The sequence below is a fragment of the Montipora foliosa genome, chromosome 13 (assembly GCF_036669935.1).
Source record: "Montipora foliosa isolate CH-2021 chromosome 13, ASM3666993v2, whole genome shotgun sequence".
NCBI lineage: Eukaryota > Metazoa > Cnidaria > Anthozoa > Scleractinia > Acroporidae > Montipora > Montipora foliosa.
In genome coordinates this window covers 31,984,527-32,011,429 of record NC_090881.1, presented here as the reverse complement: position 1 = coordinate 32,011,429, position 26,903 = coordinate 31,984,527, and the positions used below count along the sequence as shown (strand labels likewise).

General features: G+C 40.4%; 3 protein-coding genes and 1 non-coding gene across 5 annotated transcripts; 2 read left to right on the top strand and 2 right to left on the bottom strand.

Annotated features, from left to right (window-relative positions):
* Positions 1-1,464: 1,464 nt before the first annotated feature.
* Positions 1,465-25,559, bottom strand: LOC137983582 (filamin-C-like). 2 transcript variants are annotated; one of them, XM_068830734.1, is made up of 15 exons: positions 25,471-25,559; positions 16,199-16,689; positions 13,191-14,498; positions 12,647-12,933; positions 12,236-12,466; positions 11,423-11,788; positions 10,798-10,919; positions 10,259-10,394; positions 9,976-10,158; positions 8,841-9,125; positions 7,420-7,710; positions 5,990-6,389; positions 5,358-5,627; positions 4,681-4,971; positions 1,465-4,497 (listed from the first exon to the last, which is right to left on the bottom strand). In XM_068830734.1, exons 2-15 carry the CDS (start codon positions 16,569-16,571, stop codon positions 4,160-4,162), a joined length of 4,881 nt encoding a protein of 1,626 aa, XP_068686835.1. In that variant the 5' UTR covers positions 16,572-16,689; positions 25,471-25,559; the 3' UTR covers positions 1,465-4,159. The 2 variants fall into 2 exon arrangements, with proteins under 2 accessions (XP_068686835.1, XP_068686834.1); XM_068830733.1 differs by lacking the exon at positions 25,471-25,559 and adding an exon at positions 16,773-16,849.
* Positions 20,426-20,578, top strand: LOC137984143 (U12 minor spliceosomal RNA). Its single transcript, XR_011119089.1, has one exon. It is a non-coding gene; the product is annotated as a U12 minor spliceosomal RNA (small nuclear RNA).
* LOC137983586 (uncharacterized) lies at positions 22,346-23,138 on the bottom strand. Its single transcript, XM_068830737.1, has one exon. It carries the CDS (start codon positions 23,005-23,007, stop codon positions 22,483-22,485), a length of 525 nt encoding a protein of 174 aa, XP_068686838.1. The 5' UTR covers positions 23,008-23,138; the 3' UTR covers positions 22,346-22,482.
* LOC137983585 (uncharacterized) lies at positions 24,347-25,191 on the top strand. Its single transcript, XM_068830736.1, has one exon. The coding sequence runs from the start codon at positions 24,489-24,491 to the stop codon at positions 25,053-25,055; it is 567 nt and encodes a 188-aa protein (XP_068686837.1). The 5' UTR covers positions 24,347-24,488; the 3' UTR covers positions 25,056-25,191.
* Positions 25,560-26,903: the final 1,344 nt, after the last annotated feature.

Sequence of the window (26,903 nt, the reverse complement as noted above, 5' to 3'; positions counted from 1 at the left end):
GTGCTCAAGTCAATTCATGTCAGGTCTTCTTGCAGAAGGCAGCTGCCCTAGCACTTTGAAACACGTTTTCCATTTTTGCCTTAACGTTTGTCATTCGAATTTTCAATCATTCACGAAAAATACATTTTTTTAATTACTCTTGGACAAATATACGTCAGGGGATAATAAGCAAAAAGGCATTTACTATCGAGCTCCATTACTGTGACAAAGAAAATCAGAATAAATATTTAAAAACAGAATTTTTCAAATTGACTTTTAGAATTAAGCACTGAGAACCCGTAATTTTTAATGATGTTTCTTGAAGAGTGCAAAAATGCGTTCCTTGACTCAAGAGGGTTCGTTTGTGAAATAACTAGGTTATAAAGCGTCCACAGTTTGAAAAAATTCACGAGACCGTTCGAGTCTGTTTTGTTTACACGTTGCTTAGCTCCCAGTCAGTTCGAATAATTGGTTCAAAAATGGACAAAAAAACACTTAGGTATCCAGGGTAAAATTACGTTGCACCATCATGGAAGTGGAATGATATCGATAATTTGCTGCATCATGATGAAAAGACAGACGTCCGTGAAGTTTTAATGTATCCAAAGTAGTAATTTGCTGTCATGTGTGGTTGAAGGTGTCGGTTTGTCTTCCAAATTAAGCCAACTGAAATCGAAGGCGCGCGACTTTGCCTGAAGATAATGCATCACGACCAAATATTCCGATTAATGTCCAATTTCTTTCAGTTTAAAAGGAATCTACGCCTCAACTAATTTGTCGTTAAAAAAAGACGCTTAATTTTGTCAGTGCGTCGAAGAATTAAAGTGGGGAACATTAAAAAGTTACGAAAGTGCGATGTTCAGTTTTAATGTTTTTATTTGTCTAAGAAATTTAAAAGCTCCTTCTAATTCTCAGCTTGGGAAATGTTAATTACGTGTTTTTTAATTTGTTGTGATCTAACTTCCTCTGTGATTATTTATGATCATCATGACTTGACGTAAGAAGTAACTGTTTTGCAAACCATCGAAGCGACACTCAAAACTCTAGAAATTTCCGTCCCATTATATTCTTCATCATGTTTTATGTAAATCAGAGAAAATGCACCAACGTGCATGTAGTTCTCCTTTTGCTAAAATGGACAAAATTTTGTATTTGGTGTCAAACACGAGACGCAGGAAAGGAATGGGGCGTTGTCTTTGGGCGAAATCTCTGCCGATCACCCATTTTCTGTTTTTCAATGATAAAAAGTTGTTTTGCAGCTACGGTGCAGTGACTCGCACACCCGACATCACTATTTGTCATAACTTCACGGTTATCATCTCCCCGTTTCAAACTCATAGTCTTGTGGCTCGAGTATCGCGGCCTGGGGATCGCCTCTCGGTTATCGTAACTCGAATGACACAGATGGGGTGTGGCGAGTATCATAAAACCAATCATCTTCGAAATAAGATTCGATGTCGGGAGCTGAAAAATGTAACACGTGTATTGCCAAAATAGTCCTTTATTTACAGTAACACATCTAAATAACTCCTCCAAGTTCAGGTCAACTTCGTTCCCAGGGTCTCGTTATCGTTGAGACTACAATCACAAACCCTGGGAACGAGGTTGAGTTCAGGTAACATATGAAAAAAAAAGACAAATAATCCTACCTCTTCTGATTTCTCTGACTACGTGTTAATGACATTTTCCATGATAAAATTATTGAATCTGTTGCCCGCTACTCTCCTACATCGGACCACCTTTAATTCAACAGCACTCTTAAATCTTAAATTACGGTTAGAATGGATGACGGAATGTGTTTTTACCACATTTTATACTAATTAAAAGATTTTCAAATTATGACAAATCACGAGGTGCTCATGACAGGGAGAGTATAACGTCATTACATGCGTTTTTACAGACCGAGTTATTTTTAGATTGATTTTACTGGGAAACCAGACCTTTCCAGATCATCATAAGTCTTGCATGAGAAATAATTACCCATGGGTCGACCGTGGGATTGAGAATGGTCACTCTTGCACGCCAAATCTTGTTTAAGAACTTGTCTAAAAGTAGCTTGACTCAAGCGAAAATGCCGTCACATAGACCTAGTATTGGAGTTGTGGAGACCTGGTTATAGGCTCCTAGCTGCAAATTACTCACTCAAACATTTAGAGCGATTTTCAATTGAGTGTCGAAAGTAATTAGCGAATCACTTTGGTATTGCATTGCTTCACTCAAGGATTGGTTCAAAGTTCTCGCGCCACTTTTTCAACCAATCAGAAATGAAACCAAAACCAATCGTGGTTCGTGCGTGCACATTTTCCCGCGCTTTGTGTCGGCTACGTGTAATTACTTCGAGTTTTGATTGGTTTGCTGGATTGTCTCCGTTCTTTTTGATTGGACAAAGTACATTTAATTGTTTTGGTTTTTACGACACTCTATTGAAACTCGCGCTAAACTGACGATCCTAAATTCTTTGGTAAACTCTTGTCAAGTATATTCAGTTCATTTTCTCATATTGTCATTTTAGCAATTTTAGTCAAGATTCCAATACAATAAAACAATTCTAAAACTACAATAATGAGAATTTTGGAATATTCGTCTAGAGACATACAGTGAAGTCATCAAAAACGTAAAATCAATAAAAATAGCGGAGAGTTTCCATAAAAAAACTTATATTTTCGTCAAATGTTATAAAGATATTGCAATGCATCGACAAATATTGACCAACCTTGAAGTTACGAAGTGCGTTAACGATATAAATTTAAACTAGTGAGTGTTAAAACGATACAACCAGATTTACCTAAATCTCTAAATCTTACCAACTTATAAATATATTGTTTATTCTAATTTTAAATAATGTTAAGTTTAGACAAACACCTTGGATTAAATACATATTCGCTGAAGATAACGCAGGTTATATTTTCCAATACCATGATTTACGCAAGGCGTTGATTGGATGTTGTTGTTATGGTAACAAGTTAAGGACGCAATGCAGTTTTGCTGGCATCGTGTTGGGTTAAATCAGTACAAGGCGAATACCACATTACCTAACTAAAAAAAAATTCTACGCGCTGCTTTTTTCTCCAGTTTTTCCATTTCGGCTCATTTCAGTAGAGAGCTAAACTCTCTGAGCAACTTCTGATTGCAAGCGAAACTGGAGATTAAAACAAACAAGCCTTTTAAAAGTAAAAGAAAATTGTCGCACACCAACTCGAACATTGTGTATCTTAGATTAAGGGTACATTCTTTTGGAACTCCCAATTCATATTGACTTTATTAAATTTTAGTATTATAGAAACAACTTTGTATAACAAGATTAACTCGGGAGCTCAAAATAAGGAGAGTCCATTCGCGGCCACCAGTTCGTTAAAAGAAAATCATTTTCAGTTTTGGGTTATGGGCTGTTGACGTCACAAAAAAAAATTACAAACCTACTGCACTTGCGTCTCGTTCGTTTGTCATCGTTAGTCGTCTGCAAGATATTTGTTTGGACAAATGTCTTGTGTCTTTTTTAGTGCTGTTGTATTATCGTTCCCATCTCTTTTATTCCTGTGTTGGTTTGGAATATGTATACTGCCAGTTATGGATTCCTGGGTTTTCAAAACAACGGATGGTCGGAAAGCCCAATTCACTCGGCTGGGCTGATTATCAGACGCAAAATTGCATAGAGAAGTCTAAATTAGAATTTGACGTCAAGCTGCGCTGGATTGTTTATTCCGAGAAAACAGCCGTATTTTTGGTATCCGTAGGAAAAAAATAGCGTTATTGTCTTCACACGGAAAACAGAATGAACAGAATGAAAAAAACGCAACTATAGAATATTCCATGGACTCCTACTTCGGAAACGTCTGAATAGGATGCATCACTCTGATTTTATCAACAACAAGCGGGCAAGAACGATTGAAATGCTATCTATGGCCCGCCACGGTTACATTATAGAATACCCATTCACCTTTCTGGGTTTGTCAATTTTTTTCCACCGCAGTCCGTGGTCACTTTATGATAGGAAGAGAGAGCTTGGGACACTTTGTAATACTTAATTCCCCACGGGACTCCGGACCGTAGTGGCCGCAGTCCCTCCCAGTCCTTCCCCTTATTCGTATTCATCAACTACGGGACTGCGGACCGCGGTGGCAGTCTATTTAAGTACTGTACTCGGGTATTCTAGAATTGCTCACTAGCTACAAGTTTTGATTTATAATGTAGCGTCTCTATGTTGAAAAAGCACCGCGTTGTCTTTAAGTTCGTTAATTGAATACAATTCATCTCTAGTTTCCACAATTAACACGTCAAATGGGCTTCCAGGGATATGTTGGTCGGCCCATTTTATGTTAATCATGTAACGCCCCACTTCCGTTGGATTGTATCGAACTCCAATAGAACGCTCCTTCGACGTGTCTCGGTACATTTCGACCTTGAACGCTCCTCGAGGACCATGGATTCTGATTTTAAGGGTCCCAGGGCCTGCGCCTTTGGTTTCCACGAGGAATTCGCCCTTGAAGTTTCGCAACAAGCCATTTTCCAGACCAGGACCTGTGGGGAAGAAACGAGCATCGTAGGTCAACACTGATGACCACGTCAACTAGTTCAGTATCCGATAAGTTGTGAGAATTAGTCCTTTGTGCTGCTACCAGCTGTATCTTAAGAATACGCTGATTTGTTAACTTCACTGCTGAATATCGAAAGTAGTTGTTGCGGCTCAGAGAATCTACTTACCATAAACGCGGACTTTGCTAGGATCAGGGGCCTGTCCCACGCGCACCAAAAAAGGGCTTCCATGTATGGGTCTTCCGCCCCATTCCACGTACACTAGGTGGTTCCCAACTTCCATAGGGAAGATCTGAACTTGATAGGTGGAATCCTTGTTGTCAAACACAGTGACGTCACAATCCTTGGAGGGTCCTTGACAACGCACGTACAGTTGTCCGGGCCCTGCATCTTTGCTGTTAATGCTGAATCCCATAGCTTGTCCAACGGTGGCATTTCCTCCATCCCTCAGCATGGTCCCTGGTGGAAAAAAAAGATTTGGAAAAAGCAGAGAATTCTTCATCTGATGATCTGGAGTCTGGGCTTGAGTGTTATTCTTACCCTACCGTATCGGCCATGTTTGACAACAATACGCATGCGTTTGAGGTGTAAGATGGCAAGGCCATAGCTTTTGACTCGCGCACACTTGGAGGAAATGTTCCATCATGCCGAAAATTATTCAACCTGTTGAACATTCCGCGCTGATGGTACGCATGAACATTGGCGCTCAAAACGCCATCGCACACTAGGGAAATTTTCCTACGCCAACAGTCACAAATGAAACTTTCCTAAGCTTATAGCTCCAGTGTGCGCCGGGCTTTACATATAACATTAATAAGGAACGTTCAAGGAGACATTCCTTGTACCTTCAACTTGGCAGCTGCTGGCTTTCATGACTTGGGGCTCTCTGACAGTAACCTTATGTGGACTCTCGGGTATATGCTGTCCATTCCACATGAGTGACAGGACATAAGCTCCGGCCTGAGGTACCAAATAATGACATGCGTATGTCCCGTTTCCCAGATCTTTAACTTCCACATCAGTGTGATAATTGACACCGGTTAGTTTTCCAGTCAGTTTTCCACGACCGGCGTTGCGAGCATCTACCATGAATTCTATTTTCTCGTTTACCATACCTGAAAGAAGAAGAATGGGTGATATTTTTTTACATATTGACACGCGAGCTGGGGCGTACAGTTTTACATAGGATTGCGCGTGAGTGAAATGACAGCAAGACTGAAGCTAACATACAAACAACAGATAAGAAAAATGTAAGAATACAATGAGATCTGAAAAGTGTTTTCATTACTGTACACGTATTGCAAATGGAAACCTTCCTTGTTGCTAAAGCTAAGTCTTAGACAAAATGCTGTAGCCATGACGAGCTCAAGTTATAAGGGGGCAGTCCTCGGACTGATAACGAGGCCAAAAGGGTTGTCTGTCAAGATTAGGAACAAAGCACGAGGGTAAAAACAGTATTTCTCATTCTTTATCCCACCTCCTTTCAGTCCGGCTCCAGACGCAAAGACTTTTTTATGTCCTTCGTTTCCTTCGATGTTCAAAATAAATGGTGATCCGTCAACCGGTACACCATTGTACTCCACGTCCACTCTGTGGCGTCCAGGCCTAATGGGCACAAATCGGATGTGATATAGATTGGACTGGGGATCATACACAAGCTCATGATGCAGAATTTGGTTCTCGGGATCAGTGACCCGGCAAGTTAAGTAAGTCGAGGATGCTCCCTCTGGTATCATTATGGGAATGTCGGCCTCTCGGTTTTCAAGGAAGCGGTCATCTTGATTGAAATTCACCACCTGTACGCCTTGGTTCTCATCTGTCACATTTACTGTAAAGGGAGAACCTTGGACTGGATCACCACGATAATACACATCGACCTGTTCAAGAAGATAACCCAACGGTGGTATCAATCTTTCCTTAAAAAATAGTTTTGAGGTAGAATAAGGTGTCAAAAGCATTTCTCACTTAAGATTGTTGCCGACAGTATAGCCAGCGTTGCATGTGCAAGTTCACACGATATTGATCATGTGCAAAAATCTGACATGGAAAACGTTTCAAGTGGAGTCGTTATTTTGCTATTCTACATTTATGAAGGAGAGGAATGCACCACTATCCAGTCAACACTTCTCACTGGTGAAGGAGGCTTTGTAAAGGAAGAGGAAATTTGGTTTTATCAAACCTGTTGATAAAGGTTGAATTACCACCGACGTTTCGAGCGTTAGCCCTTTGTCTGACTGACGAAGGGCTAAGGCTCGAAACGTCAGCTTTCCAAATCGCTTAAGGTGGTGGTAATTCAACCTTTGTCAACACGTTTGATAAAACCAAATTTTCCTGTTTCACATTCCCACCGACGCAGCACCACAGTTTCTTTAGAAACTATAAATTTGTAAAGGAAGAGATAAGAGGGCATTCAGAAAACGAACAGATTTCATGGCCAAGAAGATCAATCCCTTAGCTTTTGACAGCGCGCCTTTTAAAAGCAAATCAAACCAGGAGCCAAAGACCAGGAGCACAAATTCGCATCTCTTTCCTTCATCGTTTTTTTTTCAGCCCAGCAATATTCAGAACGGCTCGTTTGACGAAGACGGTATTGTCAACTTGGCCAATCAATGTGCGATGTCTCCTACTACGTCACAGTGTCACAGGTGTATAAAAGACTTTATTAGATAACGCGGGAAAATAAGATCTAAATCTTACTTGGCCTAAGAAAACAATCGTTCAAACTGGAAGCACTAGTTGTTTGCCCTGATTAATAGAGTCCTGATCGAAGCAAGCATCTCTTAACTGCTCAATGCAGAGCCTGTTCGCAGGTTAAAACAAAACCGGAGTAAGCATTTTTTGTGTTTGCTAGCGAATATTTTCCTGACAATTTACAATGTAAATTCAAGACGTGTGAGAAATCTTTACCGTATAGGGGCCAGCTTTATGGGGCGTAAACTTCACGTGAACTCGATCATCTGTTCCCTTGGTAACAACACATGGCACGGGTTCTCCATCTGGGGAGGTTACTTTAGCCGTAAATTCATCATAATTCATGTCACTCGAGCCCTCCACCGCCAGGTCCACTTCATTTTTGATTACTCGCTCCGCAAACAACTCCTCGCTACGCACATGCGCAACTTGGACTTTTCCGGGATCACCGACTTTGACAAGGAAAGGACTGCTTGCTACTGGGATACCATTGCTTTCGACATGAACCTGAGGAAAGAAGACCAGAAATATAGAAATGTGCGTACTAGAAATATGAGTTGATAATTGGAATGAACCGGAGCAAGGCAAAGGGAAACAGCGAGTTGGTCAAAATAGCATCGGAGTGATGTACAAGAAGGTCGTGTTCCTAACTTCCGGTTGGATCACTACAAGGAAAAGGACTCTCCATTGAAGTAAGATCCTTAAATAAAACAAGATTTTTCTCAGCTTCTCGGATAAGAATTATAAGCCGTACAACCTTGTCTGGCAAACATTCTGGGAAGTTATGAACTTACTCGCTTTTCTGAAAGAATAAAGTTCTGCGGTCTGGCCTGTTGCACAATACTCTAATTTAGTCCTGGTAATCGGCCTGTGCATATAATGGACATAGATGTTTAAAGCACTAAAGTTGAACTTGTTACAATTGAGTTTTGACAGCGTTTTTTCTAGTTTTGATAGAGTTTGGATAGTTTTGATAGACTTTAAACCATTTCTTTGTTTCCTTTTTCCGCAAGAGTGATCTCTTCGCTTCATAATTTAATGTAACTGCGTGGAAGACAGTGCCACAGGTCGCTGCTTTTGAAATTATACAATGATAATATTCATGAAAACTTACTGCGCGAAGATGCCTTCTGAAGACAGTATTGATTGCTTGTTATCGCTGCACACGTCTACGGTGCGTATTGATAGTAGGAGCAAGAAAAACAATCAAAAGAGGCGTATGTTGACGACGATAACTCAAGCGGCTGACCATGATGAGAGTACTTTAGAGTTTCTCATTTTGTTGTCTGGGATCAATCCGTCTTCATTTTGGTTTAAGGAGAGCCAGACGCCTCGGGGCCAGGCACGAAACCGATCGGACATAGATGGCGGAAGTTTTTGCCTTCAACCACCCGGAAGGTTAACTGTGCGCATTGTAAGAGAAAAAAAATACTAATGTGACCTTGAACTACTGTAAAATACTAAAACCAAAAGTCCGACCTTTCGCAGCTCAACGGCATCATCAGGGATGGATAGTCAAAATGCTACCGAAGGACAACATCCAAAGCTGCGTGCATTGTCTTTAGTGTAGGTATGTAAGCGAACCGAACGGACTGGTTATAACGAACAACTGCTTACTCTCAAAATCAAAGCCTTACCTTATAAGTTCCTGCTTGGTAAGGTACAAACTTAACGTGGTACAATCCATCATCTCCTTTGTCAAACGACGACGGTACGGTTTCATCATCTGGTCCTTTCACGTATGCAGACATATTGCCGGCTCCTTCAGCTGCATCGAGTGCAATGTCGAGTTCGCGGCGGACTAAGTACTTGCTCTCAGCCTCTTCAGGTTGACGTAATCGCACGATAGCATTGTTAGGCTGCACGACATTTAAGGGAAATGGGCTGTTTTCCACAGATTGCCCACCAGAACGAATATCCACCTTAGAACAGAAATAATCGACCGAAACTGTCACAAAGAGCGAAGATAAAAAATATGTGAAAAAGTTTATTTCCATATAACAATTTTTGTTTCGGAGTCAAAACCAAGACTCAAAGCTTGCGTATTTTCCGTTCTTATAGGATTGATTTCCGCCGCTCACTCGAGGCCGGCTTACTTCCCCAAAGAGAGACGGGGTTAATTTTACTGAAACCGCGACTGGTAATCGGACCTACTCTATTTCCACTATTTCATATTTCCCTTGACGCTGAGACAGCTTTGTTTTGATTGGCTTTTACAACACTGGGCGTTCTATAAGTAAATCTACTCGGCAAAGGGTTGACTGCGAGGCCAAGTATGGGAGAAAAAGGCTCCCCTTGATCATGATGAGTTCCTGACCGTTTTACTGCTAAAATCTAAGCCACAAAGATTACGTCGCTTCTGTTCTTTCTCCTAAAAGCTTATGATCTTAGCACCTTTGTTCATGCTTATGTCGCGGGCTTATGTCTGACTTACACCTTTTCTTCTTATGTGTTGGTTTGCGTGCATGCTTTCTCATGTTTAATGTTCTGATCAAAACCAGGCATTGCCTCTTTGTGTTGAGGCTTATCATGGGTCACCAGAACGCACTGAGGACAAATTTTTGCCGCGTACTAAAAATCGACACTACTTTTCATTTACGCGCGAGGAGGACTGAGAACGAAAAAGGTTCGAATTTACGACTCATCAAATTCGTCCAAAAAGGGATTTGTAAGAAGGGGATAATTATTTCTTTCCGTGCACAGTTTACTACGACTCAGCACAGTGACATTCAGCTCTCGGCTTTTACATACCGACTGATCCTGTTTGTTTACCTTATGTTGTCCCACTTTCGTAGGAGTGAACCTCAAATGGAACAAACCGTCCCCTTCACGCCGAAATGTGGACCTCATTAAATTACCATCAGGGTCATACACAGCTGCAGACACGTCATCAACTCCATGAGGAATCTCCATGGGAACGTCTACCTCCTGCCCCACGTAGTAGCGAGGTCCGTCCTATCAGGGGAGGGAACAGTGCTTAGTTGTTGTCAAATCAAGCTCATTCACAGGGAAGAGTACAAGGTAAAAGAGTGACCTCCAAAACTGATCTATTTACCTCTTTTTCAAGCTCTTTCAGTTTTACTGACACGGTTTCGGCTTCTGATATCCTCATGACAAACGGACTGTTTTCAATGGACTGTCCGCCACAGCGTACGTCCACTGTGTAACGACCCGGTTTATATGGAAGAAACCTAAAGAAAACGCAAATTTCGAAGAAATAAGTATTTTTAACGGCACAGAAGCCTCGTAATATCCAACACAAACAACGTATCTATTGTTTATAATTAATTTTACGAAAATTCCATGATATTAAGCCATGTGAGAGGATAATCGGATTGCACTTTGCCGAGCAGTCGAGCAGTCAGAAAACCCTTAACGCACGCGCAGTTATTCAACCAGAACGAGCGTTTTCTGGATCCGGTTTTTGGATTATTGGCTGTTCCGCTGGACAAGGGTAAAGGAGGCTCTGGGAACAAAATTGAGATCAAACTGCATAAGTGTGTCCGCGTTTGAGCTGCGCACGCGTAGAGACATCCATGCTGATCTAGGGGCCTAGAAGAGGAAGTAAACCTTTTGCTTTGTTTATCATCTCACCTCACGTGGTACAAGCCGTCGGGTTCCAACGTCAGCGTCGATCGGACCATTTTACCGTCTTCGTCATGAACTGTGGCCGACATATCTTCTATTTCTTCTGGAACCTCAATTGGAACATCCACCTGACAGAGAGAAAGAAGGGAAAAAGCGAGAGAATTACTCAACTGAGAAAAGGGTTTCGAGTTCTGAGTGGCTTTTTTGATTGCCTGGGTCTTCTGTGACTGCTCGGCTAAGGTGAAAAGGTTGAATCGACTCAGCCCTTCGATCCAATTTTGTGACAAATCATGCAACTTATAACAACAAGATTCCATGTTGCCGTGCATCTGTTCGGTAATACTGAGATCACAGATGACGTCAAAATTTGATAAGAGCAAAAAAACAGAAACACGAGGCGGTAGCCGAGTGTGTCATTGATGTTCTTACAACACTTTCACTTCTTCTGTGTTCTATTACTGAACAGACGCTCTGCAACATTGAATGTATTTCTTTCATATAATAAATAATGAAAAGTTTTTGATGATGACGTCACCTATGTGCCTGTCTTCTAACAACCAATCAAATGCATGCATTTATGTGTGTATACATGATATATAGTTTAGAGAATACAACGCGCATATAAACAAACCTCTTTGTCGGTTGAATACCCCGTTCTCATCTGCTCCATTTCTTTAACCTTGACTCTCTTGTTAGTGGAGTCCCGGATACGTATGGAGTAAGGACTACCAGAAACTTCTTTGCCACCATACATGACCATCACCTTGTGTTGACCGGTTTGACGAGGTACAAACCGGATATGATACCCATCATTCTCTTTTGTGACGGTTGAAGGGACGCTCATCTGATCAGGGCCCAAAACGGTGGCCTCCAGCTGGCCCTCCCCAGCAGATCCCGGAACCTGAACAGGTATGTCCACTTCGTGACGGACAGTGAATCGCTTTGGTTCCTTCTCTAACTTGTCCGATGCGATTTTGACTTGTCTGGGATCAACAACCTTGGAAAAAGATAAATTTGCAAACTTCATTGGATAATCATTGACAAGGGTACGAAATTCTGGAGATTTTTCTTCCAAATACAAAAAAAAATATCTTCACAACTATGCGAAAAAGATGCGAAATTTATCCGCAGGCGAAAACATTGAGCAATGACATAAAACAAGAACCTTCGCTGTTGCTTTACTTGCAGTTCAAAATGTCAGTTTTATTCCTGTTTTCAAGCTCTGATTTTATTTACTGATACCGTCAATAATGTAAAACGCCGCTCGCGAGACTTCAACCAAAGAGAACCACATCGGCGCCGCTTTTATGGATGCGGTAAAAAGCTTATCCTCATTTCAAGGATATTTCCAACACGACACTCTTCCCTTTAGCAAAAAATTCACAATCTTAAATGAAACGGTAATTACAATTTGTTTCATTGAATGAAAAAAGCACTTTCATACCTTCACAATGTAAGGGCTTCCTGCAACTGGTTCCCCGGCAAAGAGTATGTGGATTTTGTGCTCTCCCACTCCCAGGGGAGTATATCGCACAATGTAAGTGTCCTTCTCTGTGGGAGACTGTAATAAGTCCACAGGAAAGTCCCCGTATGGTGCTTCCCCATACACTGTCAGCTCACCATCCCCAGCTCCTTGGAGACTGATATAAAATTCGGCTTCTTCGTCAGCGCTGACCTGTACAAGAAAATATCAATCAAGATACACATTGGGTTTGGTGGCCAATAACGTAATTCTGCGACGTGCTTCAGTCAATCAGGAACGACGGCCACGGCAACAAAACTAAGTTTACTTGAAAATTTAAATGAGTGATAAGTATTTATCTTTCTTGCTGCCTTTTAAAATCGTCCGTCTTACCTTGTGAAGCCCATCTCCATGCGCAACAATTCTTCTGGGGTCATTAACCAAAGTTTTGACCGGGCTGCCAGGGATATCCTCTCCATTAAACACAAATTGGATGTTATACTCTCCAGGCTTGTTGGGAATATAAGACACATTGTATTTACCAGGGGATGTTGGACGCACATCAACAGGAATGTTTCCGTCGGGTCCTCGGCATTGAATGGCCAATTCTCCAAGGCCCGCACCAGACGTGTCCACTTCGTAAGAGGTGGGGCGTCCTATTGCTGATTTACGTCCATTTTCTGAAAATGGGAAAAGGACTCTTCCTTAACTCGCTAGAATGAAATTTTCTTTCGGGAAAATGAAAGATTGTTTGACAAGCAACTACAGAATACAGGGCAACACAGGGCCAGCACATGCAAATTAGTTAGACGCTTTTGTAGAACGAGACACACAACAATGCGAGCTTTGTTATTCAATGATATGGAAATAAGTGGCCCTGTATTATGTATTTAGTTTACGTGTCAGAGAAGATTGTTAAACAAGCAGAAATGTTTACCGTTCCCAGTTACTTTGCACTGTGACGGGTCTCCAACTTTACACGTGAACGGACTGCCAAGTAAAGGGGTGCTACCGACTTCAACCCGGACCTTGTGTTCTCCCACTTCCTTGGGAATAAATCTACCTCTCCATTTCCCGTTTCCCAGGTGTTCCATAATGCACTCTGCGGTTGTTGTTGGCCCTTCCACATTTGCTGTTACTGGTGGTGAGTTTTCATCGTTGGTCTGAACAATAAACTCTGCTGTCTTTGAGACTACAGCGTTTTTTATCCCTGCTCCAAACACCTGGACGTCTCCTACGTTCTCGTGCACCATTACATTGAAAGGTCCCTGAGGAATTTCTTTACCAAAGTGTTTCACCGAAATCTTGTGCGGGCCACTTTCAAATGGAACGAAACGGCACTTTAGAGAGCCATCAGATGCAGTGTAAGTTTCTACAGGATAGGACTTTCCGCTCGGGCTTCTCACGTCGAATCGGATACCATCAAAACCGACATCTTTGCGCCCGTAAAGCGAAAACTCGGATGCCTTTCCACGAACTCCTCTTTTGATTCCTGCCCCGTCAGCCTTAAACAAGTGAGCTTGACTTTGTAGCTTGTCAGCGTTGCGAAACTGTAGCATATAAGCCATAACGCTTAGTTCATCCACATCCGGGCTGATAAGCTCTTCCGGTTTTAGCACTTTTTTAACGCCCAGTTTATCCTCAGCGGCGTTCAATGCCACAGTGGCGTTTTCCAGGGGACTTTTATCATCAATATTCTCAAAATCGGGTATAATTCCCGGGCAGAGCGCCTCCAGGAAACGGCACAACGTTTTGCCATCGTTCCAATCCGTGTTGAAATTCTTAACGTCCAAACCTGGCGCAGACTCGTTGATAAACTCCAATGTCTTTTTCTCTCCAACAGATCCAGGTTGAGTGAAATACGAAAGATACGTCATCATACTCAACTCGTCTACGTACGGACTCGAGAAGAATTCCGAAGATAGTACCTTCGGGATTTTGAAGTTTTTCTCGGCAGTGTCCATAGCTTCGCTTGTGTTATGGAACCTGTCATCTGGATTGAGACTTTTGTAATTCGAACACAGTCCTGGTTGACAGAATTCATTAAGAGCACTTAAGGCCACGCCGTCATTCCAATCTGTTGTTACATTTCTAATTTCCATGTCGGGGATAGCATTTTTTAGCCATAACAAAAGCATCTGCTTGCCTGATGCACTTCCACTGGAACTGATCTGATAATTAAGAATTAGTCTCCATAGCAACCCAAGAATCAGCTTCATGTTGCCATTGGCGATGTCCTCAGTGCCTTGGTATTGAGAAATACAAAGCTATCAGTATTTCCGAGCGATCGATAGACCAAATAGGCTAACTCAATGTTCTTAGTACTCAACTCAAACCCTTTGGGAATGAAAACGGTTTGTTTCATGTATTTTCAGATCATTTAAATGTGAATGCTGATGAAAATACAACAAGATACGCAAAGAATCCTGACCCTGGGAGATTTGAATTGGGCACAACATCAACAATAGCCGATCTAGTCCGATGAATAAAATTTCTGGAGTTTGGTGTGGTGTAGGGAAGAGATCTGTTTACAAACATTGCTTTTGTCATTCAAATGTACGAACCACAGGAACAAAAGACCCTTTGTTTCAACAGCCAGTCAGACTCTGGTTGCCATAGTAATGACAATAGGTGGTGTCAATGATATCTTAACTGTGGGTTTGAGCGAAAGAAATGCTTTACATGAGTTACTGATAACAGAAGTAGTATAGTAATCAGTAATCGTGAGGAGGAGCGCACTGTGTGCTAGTTATCTTTATTGATCATGAAAAAAAAGTGAAAAGTTGAATACTGAGTATCCACAGGGCCCAAGGCCAACCTCAACAGAAAGTAACACAACATTTTCTACTGCATGATGTTGCATAAAATATTTTCAGAAAATACAGGAGGTCTGATTTTTGAGACAAAGGAGAACAGAGACAAAGTGCTTTACAACCAGGCCAATATTTCGGCAACACAGCTGGCCACAATATCGATCATGGCGATTTTTTAAGCCAAAAAATAGTGCTACAAGTATTAAACCTTGACAGACATCGATGCCTTATTTAAAAATGCGGAATATTTTGGCCAAACGTTCGTGTTTTTTTTTTTTACCACGATTTTAAAGAACGTTCTAGCGTTTACGCCTCTGCAAACCAAAGACGATTAATATCTCGTTGCTACGAAAGTGGAAATATTTTATGCATGAAAAACGGAAACAGAAAGAATTGGACCTATTCCAAACCGATACTCATAAATCAAATTTATTGTTTTGACCCATTCTGGAGGAAGCTTAATAATAATAACAATAAAAATAAACCGCCGTGGTTCCACTTGCGTGGGGGCAAAATCTATCTTAATCATACCTTAGGGCAAAAGAAGGAAAGGTAAACATTGCTTTCAACGAGTTTCGTCGACCTATATAATAAATATTCAAACAATGAGAAGTTTAAATGAAAGTGTCGTAAGTATTTCCTCCACAATAGTTGAGAAAGTTTGAACTACTTGTGCCTTTCGTAATTTATTCTCAAGAAAATTCAATTTAGGTACAGGTCTTTGGTTGGCCTTTTGTGAAACTTAAATTGCGTGCATAATTTTTAAAAGCGCAATATTGCCTCTAAGGAAAAATCTGCACGTCCGGTGATGACTGTAATCTGATCGTAGAAAGAAAAGAGAAGTTCCGAGTTACCTTTTGGGAAAAAAATACATTGAGGGTGACTTGCGTGATGAAACGAGAAGTAGCAAGATCCCGGAACGCGAGAATTTTTTTAGGACCGAAAAAATATTTGTATTTTGCGATCATCACGGAACTTAATAGTTCTTTTGTCGTCCACTTGCATCGTACTGTTTTGTTTACTTAACGATGCCTGCAGAAAAGAAGTAGTAGTAGTGGTAGCAATAAAGTCATATTTGTACAGAGGTGAAGGTGATGACAAATGGTCACACTTTGTGTTATATTTTACTCACCAATGTTCACAAGTTTGATTCCATCACTTTTGAGAAGTCTCAGGGCAGCTTCGATATTTTCGAGTTTCTGTGCGGTTAGTTTCGGATTCTTGAAGAAGCGGCCAACTTTCTTGGTAGAAATCGATTCTACTAGGTAAACAAGGATTAAACCGTCTGAAAAGGCCTCCGCAAAGTCACCGGTAATTTGCACTCCGTAAGGCTCGATTTGAACATTGCACCAGTTTGTGAACGTGGTCTTCTGGATTTCGATCCATTCTTTCTCATTTTGAGCTACATTTAGAGATCCTTTGATGTGATACTGCCCACTGCTTGTCCTTCTCGGACTTGTTGCAAGGCTTATGCTATTTCGTTGTTCCCGATCGACCGTAGTCATTTTATCGTCAACGCGAAGGTCTTCAACTTTATCCCAGAACTGTCGGTTGGCCTCGTCCAATCTGTTCTCTCTTGTACTCAATTATACCTTGCCTTTCTTTTTTCGATGTACACTCCCTCTACATATTTGACGAGAAGAAACACCCGTAAATACAATGTTAAATCAAAATGCAGGACCAAAATATGCACAACGCTAATTTACATGTCCAAAGAACTCGCTCGATTGCACCCCTAAAGTTCAATGCCCTCCTGATGTGAGGTGAGAATTGGAAAGTGACAAATATCAATTGACGCCTCCTAATATGGAACGTGATTACACTTAAATGGGTTTCCGTCACGATATTGTAGCTTAAATTAAAAATTTCATTTGACAATTCAATATTTCTCTGCGTTTTTGGCAAATGTAGTAAAAAAAGAAAATGTGACTTAATTTTGTTCTGGCGTCGGTAGTTGAAAAGATGGATAACGGCATCCACCTGGGATAAATCACTATCCAGCGGATAAACACTAGCAAAACCACATTGAGTTATCCAGTAGGTAGTGATTTATCCAGTGAATAGCGCTATCCACCCCGAATAACTGGGCCTGACCGTTTATTCAAACAAATGATGATTAAAATTAAAATCCAAAAACTTTGCAGGAAGTTGAGCCGATGTATCAGGTTGTGTACAAAATGGCCAAAAGGATTGAAAAGGTTGTACTTGCAAGAGTGCCGGAATTTTGCTCGAATGGGGACTTCTAATACAAGAATTAACACAAAAGATTAATAATTATTTAATTTTTGTAGAAAGTAGAATCAAACTTGTAAAGTGACAGGTGGTTCCTCGTTTATCCACCATCATGAGTTACAATGAAACTCAGGATTGTTTCTTGAAATCAAAGCCGTTAGCATTCCTATAATCGACTAAACCTGCTGATCCTTGCATTGATTTTGTAATGGTTACGTTTTTTTTTCTGAGCGAAGAAAATTTTAAAATTACCCTTTTTTTCCAACGAAGAATTTAGTCATTTCCCAGAGTGGGCGAAATTGAACTTTAAAGCCGAACAGACAACCAGTACTTAACGTATATTTTGGAAACTTGTTTTTCAGGCTGTTGGGTTTCTGCGGCGACACCCATCCAGGTACCTTTTATTCAATCTGTGGTCATAGCTAGGAGTAGATAGCGGTTTCTGTCCAGTTTCGAGGAATGTAAAATCTCAGAGCGTTCTTTTTCTTCAGCTAAGTGTGGAAATATTGCTGAATTTTATTTTTGAGCGTTGAAAAACAAACAACTTTTGCATTTTGAGCACAAGTTAATAATGTTAAGTACTTACAATTTTAGGCGATTATTTCAGGTTGATTTCCTCGGTGATAATATTAAAGGCCTTCAAGTTACTGACGAATGTACTGATTCGTCATCGGGAAAGCCGATATAGCTATAGACTATGTACAACCTGAGTCAGTGGGATATCATTCCGACTATGCCCTAAACCGTCTTCGTTATCAAAGACAACACAAGTCAAGTATGTCGGCTATTCAAAAGATAACTCAAGACAAAAATGGTTCATGATACAAAGCATTACAATGCGGTAAAACAATATTAAGCTCTCCGTCCTTCTTTAATATACTCCGCATACACTGAGATTCTCGTTTATTGCGTCACTCCGCCCTCATTTTCCCACAGACTTGACGCTGATGCAGAGAAATACTTAAAAACAACCTTACAAACCAAGTACTTTAAGTGAACACAAGGCACGTAGGGAGAAACCTACATAATCTTTTAAAATCAACAATATGATTTCAAGACTTCCAATTTTTTTTAATCTTGAGCGTTGCTTTTAAGGATTCAGTCTGCACTGCAAGTTTTCTGTTGGTTAAAATTCACTATAATTACCCCTAAATACCGAAAGATAATTAGTTCATCAATTACGGCCATTCGTTCCTTTACGAAGATAAAGAAGATAATCTCCTCATCCTTGCGATTCTTGTGGACTATACAGTCCGGAGATTATGAGGCCAGATTTTTCCCACGCTATGAAAAAAAGAACAAGATTTTGTATTCAGCTTAATTACTGTGGGAAAGAAGACCAAATTGCGACAGAGTTGAAAAGGATACATGATTCATGAGTTCGATTTTGGAAATTATTGAAAAAGTTCCTAAAGAATTGAAACTTGTCCGTAAGTGCAACAGAGATCTTCGCACAACTTGTAAGCGTCATAAATATATGTCTCACCTTTAAGAAAAGGTTAAGAAGGATGAAAGTTCGGTCTGACAAGTTTATTAGTCTACTAGCATAGTAAAAGCATGTTTATTTTCTGTATTCCTCAGTTAAAATTATTCTGTATTCCAATCAGAGTTCGAGATGTAAGTATGATTAGGCTGTGAGTATAAAATAATCCCAGCGTGATACGAATAAACAAGTTTATTCCATTTCCTCCACTTTTTGTGGTATGGGAAAGTCTGTATGAAGGATCTTTTCTACGCCCCTGCGAAGCAAGAAACCCCCTTATTGGACATCCACTGCATCTGGGTGAATTGGCTGAATTGGCAGCGAAATATCATCTTCACAAAAACAAACAAACAGCAAAATAACGGAGAAGTTCAAAATGCCATGTAAATATGTACTCGGCTTCGTATTTATGATATTTTGCTGTGTGATACCCGTACGGTGTGCATAAAATTGCCGTCAATATTATTGTGAAAAAATCTGTTGATCTACGTCAATCTTCCCCGCCTCATCACCTACACAATAACCTAAAGCCCCTTTTACACACACACACGAAGTTGGCACGGCACTCCAAAATCGTGGCACGGCACCAATATTTGGAGTGCCGAGCATACCTCTAGAGATGTGCTCGCCACCTCTATAATTTCTGGCCAGGTGCCTAATACACCTTCTGTTTATTCTGTTTACACAAGAACAATTTACCGTGCTATACCCGAAAAACATAGGCACGGTACCGAGATTTCGGAGTGCCGTGCTAGATTTTTGTGCTAGTGTATAGCGGGTTTTAAACAGCTTCCTGGGTTGATCGAAATGAGCTCAATCTCTGCACTCTTGAATAACTTCCTCGCACCTTATCATTAAATTTGTCAGCGAATATCAAAATTGTCTATGTTGTGTTTAAGAAACGAGCAGCAGTGTTTTATCGGGTTTAAAAACACGAGGCGTGGCCGAGTGCTTGAGCTGCGAGTGTTTTTGAACCTAAACAAGCGTGTCCCTCTGGACTCAAAACAATGGTTCAAATTGTGACGGGAGAATGTTAGCAAACAAGAAAAACAAGCTATGCCTTATTAGTATTTTTTTATATAAAATTGTTAGCTCCTGCACATGACGTTTTATCCATGTTTTGATTGGCTGTTACGCTCATGAATTATGAATGAGCTTTTTAAGTGCAGACTAGTCACTAGTCTCCCCCGACACTAAGAAGGGCTGCGCGGCAGAATCAACCTCGTTCCCAGGTTCTCTCTTGTAACACGAGAGACCCTGGGAACAAGGTTGGGGGAGACCGTGCAGACCGATGTAATAGTCTAATTATTTTCTCTTTGTAAATTTTTAAATATCAAATAATCCGCAAACGAGTTTGAAACTGCAGAAGCTGTTTCAGACAGAAAAAAACGTCCGCCTTTTGCCCATTTCAATTGAATCAACGCTTTGCGCATGCGCAGTATAAATTGTTTATGAATTTTAACCATTTTAGGCACAGAAAGTTACGATTAATATAAATTTTATTAAAACCACTAAGTGATAAAACAGATCACAGAGGGTATCGAGTAAAACTATAAAATTAATGTATATGAAAATTTGCCAAACCCTCCCACATGGATTATGCACTGTCGTTATTTAATTCCTTTCGTTGGAATTATCATTTCTTTGCCTTAAACTAATGAGTAAGGAAAATAACGATCTGGGTGACGCCAGATCCTGTGGCTAGTGTCACTATCAATTTTTCACGGGGTACAGGCTGCCCTCGGGTGACCCGCTTACTTTCGCGGGATGCCCGTGTTGTAGCGGCCTCCGAAACCCACCCCACCAAGCAAATGAGACAGAAGCTGACTGCATAATAATTCACCCATCCGCAATGAGTCTCCTCGCCACATTTGGAAGAAATTAACGCGGCGAGGTCGTTAAAATTTATTGTCACGTTTCCCAGGCATTTTCGTCATGATTCAGATGTGTGCGATCGTTTTAGTCAGACCGTTCGAGTTCGATGCTCTGAGACTAGAGGTAACGCTACTCGTCCCATATTTGTTCTCCTGCGTTTCAGGTAATCGGTCTATACATGCCCAAATTTTCTAGAGATCTACATACTTGTCACCATAGCGCCTCGGCTATTAGAGAGTTTTAGATTCTAAGACGAGAACGACTACGAGTACGAGATTTCCTCATAGAAAATCAATGAGCGCACGCAAACCAGCGTCATTTTGGCGGGGAAAAACGTGATACCGCCGTCATTTTAGTACAAGGTTTTGCAAAAATGTCGTCGTGTCAAAACAAGTCAACAACACGGTAGCAGTTTTGGCATTTTTCGATGAGCAAAAAGGCTCAGTTACCAGGAATAAGAATAACTGAGCAACCTGTACTGTTAACAAAGAGTAAGATTAATCGTACGGGTTATAAATTTTCTAAAAATTTTCACTAAAAACGGGCAGTCAAAACTAGTACTCGTTCTCGTCCTCGTCCTAGAATCTAAAAAGGCCCCTATTGTATCTGCGAATGAGTCGAGTTCTTCTCTCTTCCTCAGACCTCTGCTTCAGAGAAGAGCCCTTAGATCGAGAGCGCTGATGCTTACGAGTGGAAGGCAAAACAAAATGCCTGAAGTTTAACGACGGATCGATCCATCAGGTTTTTGGGGTTAATCACAACAAATAAATGTTTAGCGAAATGATTGAAATTACAGGGAAAGTGATTATGGTCTTTTCTTTCTCCCTTTGATCTGCAGGTAAAGCACTATTTCAGTATTTTTCATTTCTAAAATATGAATACAGCCATTTTCAGTAGTTAAGAAGTATTTGATGACATTTTGATATTAGAATAGTGTCTGCATTTTTCATGTTGTGGTCCAAGCTCTTGAACGTTGCGTTCTAAAATAATATCCTTTTTCTGGTCATAATAATTGTAGCATGACTCAAGTTTAATTTTCACATAAAAAGAACTGAGCTAAATTGGTTCTTTTCACCGCAACAACAAATTTATCCTGTAAATTTAATTGTAATTGTGGGCTGAGAGACGTTTGTGGGCAATGCCCTTGATTGTTAACGGCTGCTACATGTATCTCTTGTCGTACTGGAAAAAGAGATTGGAGGTAGCGATACTGCTGTATACTATTATCTACAATGGCTGTAAATTTGTTTCAAATTATTATTGTGATGCTACAGCCTTTTCTTTCACCTCTCCGTGGACAAAAACAGTTTCGTAACATAAGGCATTTTAAAGAAAATAATGACCATTGACCAAGCAAATGATTGGATATTTGTAGTGTAAACGAGTTTGTTTGGATGACGTGACATTTCATCGCTGTAAACTAAACACTCTGAGCAAACTTTGAGAAATTTTTGTTTAAGACAACTGAGGAATTTTATTGAAAAGTACAAAAACGTTTTATTTCTAAGCTTTATAATCCTATAATTTACGTTCTGCATCAAATGCAAAAACGGTTCAATTAACAGCAAATCTTGCCTGGGTTTCATCTGCGTGTGCGCACCTCGGTAAGTGTGCAATTATCGATTGAGAGCTATCTTTTATGAATACGGATTTAAATCGGTGCCAGCATTTCAAATTGAAGCCCCTGCACGGAAAACTAACTGGAAAATACGTTTCGTTACTTTTCCTCTTCTAAATGGCTGCACTATCGTTCATTTCCCCCATTTGTTCCTCTGTTTGCACTTTCCATGGAAGCATGATTAAGACTCAACTATAGCGGAGTCCTCCTATGTAGAAATGCTTGATCTTCTTCGAGGTCGTTCGTTTACACCGTGAAACGCCTTCGACAAAGCGCTCACAACAACATCTGACTTTTCCGATTCATTGCAGATGAAAGCATAACATTCAACTTTCCTCGGTTTCTGCGACACCAAGTCATTGAAAGCGAAGAGTTGATGCTTTTTGTCAGCAGCTACAAATGATATGCGACCAAATGGCACTATTATTTCCTCTTGGTTAGCCTCCAGTCCAGCTTGTATCCTCCGAATTATAAGATCGTTTGACGAAATCTCTAAACAAACTCTGGGTAAACTATACACACTTTGTACTTCCTTATACAGTTTTCGCAGGGAGTCATCGATATTTTCGCCCCCAGGATTAGACGTTTCGATTTTTCCAGCGAAACGGACGATGAAACTCTGCGATGGTTCCAGTTCATATTCTTGTTTGATACTTCTTAAACTTATTCTCCTTCCCTTATTTTGTTTTTCTTCCTCGCTTGATCTCAGCTGTTTTGATCTCATAATACCCATGTAAACTACGTCGAAATCTATTCCTTTTCCGGAAGGAAACTTTCCGTCACAGTCATCCAGATCTAATCACTGAGTCAATCAAATGGTTGCCGCTTACGTGTACTGAAAAGAACGCTTGAGTTCGTTATAGAGAAACTAAATGTCAGTAAACATCTGCTCACATCGTTTAAATGATAATTGTTCACCCATATAAGACCGTATAAGGAACAAAAGATCACGCATATTCAAGTACTTTCTTCTCTTGAGATGCAAGTGAAATTAGGGACGTGTTGCTATGACAACTCGATTCGTGCATAATCTAAGAGATCCTTGAAAGCCGAGGGACGGGACGAGAAGAGACGGGACGAGGAAAAGATTTTCATGGTGCAGTTGTGAATTATATGAGAGAGGGTTTTGTTTGTTCGAGGAGGCTTAATTATCATTATTCCTCTTCTTCTTCGTTTTCGATTAATTTGGCAGTTACCTTAGGTTTAAAGTAAACTCATACACTGCCGGTAGCATTTTGCCAGTACGATACCATACAGAGCGCAGTGTATGGCATCACACAGTCTAAACCTGCGCTATCAAGAGACAGAGAGAACTAGCCCCGGTGAAATAGCCGACTGAAATCACAATACTGAGTGCGGGTTTTCGGACATATTCGTCCCGAGGGACGTAGGCAGAAATATGCGGAACATTTCTTGCCCGGTTGGCAGTTGATGCGTTGGCCATTGAGTCCATAGCCTGCAGAGCAGGTGAGATTTCTTCGAGCGAGCGCTGACATCGTAAAAAGTTAACCCGCCATCTTGAATTTTTCATGCAGTGGAAGACTTCCCCACCGTCTAACATGGCGCGGTCTATAAAATGGCGGTCGCAAGATTGTAACAAGCGATAAAATGGCGGTCGCGAGATTGTAACAAGCGAACTCGACCAGCCCAACAAGACGCCTGCACTGCAGGCTATTGAGTCCACGTTTACCCTCTGAGGAAAAGCCCTGTTGCTGAGGGCATTTTCTCAGACGGATGAGACGATCGGTCGAGGGATTCATCTATATAAATTAATTCGTTACAACGACAGTCAAAAAGTTAATTCATCAGCCCCGCTTTTCCCTGTTACATCGAATATGGTTGAATATGCAAAGCTCAAAATTGTGATTGCTGAATAACAAAAGTGAACGAGTGAATCGTAAATAATGGAAATAATCAAATTTCAAGATCTTCTTTTGAAACATATTTCTAGCTCAGAGGCCGAGACTCTGAGCTAGTCTTTATACTTTCACGGTGCAAATGGAAAATGTTTTTAAAGCCACGAATTTGCAATTCTAATAGCTGTTTCAATTGAACCTGTTAATTTTTTAACTCGTGCATGTGGAAGCACTCTGGCAAACCCACACAATTTCATAACTTGAGGTTTGTCACAAGGACAAAACAAATGAAAGCTGACTTTGTTCACCAGAGAGCCTTTCTTTGAAGCGCGGAAAATTAGAAGAGTTCTACCTGTAGATGGAGGCCGTTAAAGAGAAGGTGGGAGTTATTGGACTAAGTCGAAGTGACTCCAGGACTTTTATTCAAGAGATTTCGTTTCGCATCACTTATATGGGATTCTGCCTTAATTCTCGCCCTGGCATAGAGGGCGTACAAGCTTCAATAGATGAAATAAGAGAAACGGGTGGAAAAAAGGATTATCGAAACACAATTCGGACAAATTGCTTGAAAATCAACAACCAAGGCATCAGCTTTGTTGAGAGAAAACGCGAGCGAGACGTTTCTTTGACGTTCATTCCTCTGCGAAAAATATCTTATGGCGTGGTTTGCGAAAAGGATTCGAACATTTTTGCGTTCAATCACCACATCTCGCCAAACCATGTGGAATGCCACGCTGTTATAAGCGAAAATGACCTGAAAGCCGGGGAAATAAATGAGGCGTTGTATGCTGCTTTTAAAACAGACCATTTTAAATGCCTTCGGAAAGAAAGACACATGCAAAGAGAGAGCTTTAGGGTACAAGAAGAGAGCAATGCTACGATGCCTAAAGAAGACCTACAACTGAACTTTTCGACAGAAAAATAAGAGTTATTTGCCAGAGTATATTGTAGCATTTCATCTGGTTGGTGTATTTATATTATTCACAGTTATTTATTTCGATACATGTATTATCATTCTCACGGAATGAATAAATAGAAGAAAATTAGCAACGTTTCGAATGAATATTCGTAAAACTAAGTTGTATTTAATTTTTTAGATGCAATAAGGACAAGTAAATGTACTTGCTACCATTATGTACGGTGTAAGGAATAAAAATTACCAGGTGCATTTTTAAAAATCGCTCCACAATACACCGAAGTCGTGTCAAAATGCAGCTACAATTAGTTTCGCCCTGCAAAATCAACATCACTGAGAAAATGCCAAATTCTTGGAGATTTCTGCTACTATCGTATTAAACTCAGCAGTTTAGAACTTCTATTTTAGAACTGGAAATACTTACATGCCCCATATGCAGCATTAACAGCACACAGAACTGAATATGATTATGATGATGATGATACATCATCATGATATATCCGTGTGACACGTGATTTCTTAGAATGACTTGAAAAGCTGGAATGAGAGGGCGTAAAGCAACTCTGTTCCAAATCGACGAAAAATGAAACGCTATGTTAAGAATTGTTATCTTGAATTGAGCAATTTTATCGTGAACAAAGCAACCCTAAATACAACCGACAAACACCTGGTATGTCTTAAAATAAAACTTTGCATTTTTTAATTTTCCTTTGTTTAGCTTTGAGGCTGATCTGTGCTCACGTGGCATTCGCAACCGGATAGGAAGCGAGCATATAAATTCAGGCTAATATACGAAATCATTTTTCCTGGAAATCGAAATTTTATCACATTCGTAACGGAGCGCCATAAAGTTCGAACTGCGGGTTTAAAATTTTAAAACTGTGCATGACGGTTCGAGGAATGAGAACCACTTGACTGGAGAGATGAAAATACAATTTTATAGTTAAACGAGTTGATAGAGTTAATTTCCCACCGTAAGAAGGATTTACGAACGTTTACGACGTTTCGAGCATCAGTCCCTTTGTAAGAACGTTAGCTGTGTTTCACTCTCCAACGACACAACACCAAAGTTTCTGAAGAAACTACCGTAACCCTTCATTAGGCCGGAGTAGCTGTTGGTCGGCCAATTTGGTTGCAGTCTTGATCATTTTCCAATTAACCACACTTACTTATCTCTGATTTCATATATTGTTATCTTTTTTCCTCTGTCCCCATTGACGAGTAGGTCGTCTGGCATTCTATTTGCTATAGGAAAACGTGCAAGTCAAAGAGATGCTGTTGTCTTTAACTATTGCTTTTGGGTTTCAGCGCATTGGTTGACGAACGCGGTTCAGTCGTGAATCAGCAACACCCGTCACGGAAGGCCGAGATTTAACTTTTGTGAAGCTGAATATTAGCCCTTTCCCATCTTAGTGCACGTAAGATATAAGGTCTGTTATACTTAATTCGTTTCTTAAAACTTCTTCATTAGGCCAATAAGGACAATTCTTAACTTAATCTGTTGGTACTTAAGACTTCTCAACATATCTTCAATCCAGTCGAGTAAAGCATTAACTTGAACGCAAAGCCGAATATTGCACATTTAACATCTTTCAATGTTAATGTGTTGTAATAGAAGGAAATTGTCAGAAATTTGATTAATGAATAGCCAACAACTGAATTTACGTAGAGTTCGCTTCACAACCGTTAGATCAATATACTAGTTAGTCATCGCCCCAACAAGTTATCACGGACCTCAGTGTAAAATGTTTCGTAGGTGATTAAGCATCGACGGAACCTTATCCTGATAACCTTCAGCTCAGATGTCCTTAAAAATGTCAACATTTATCAAATGTATTTATCAAACTAGGAAATGAA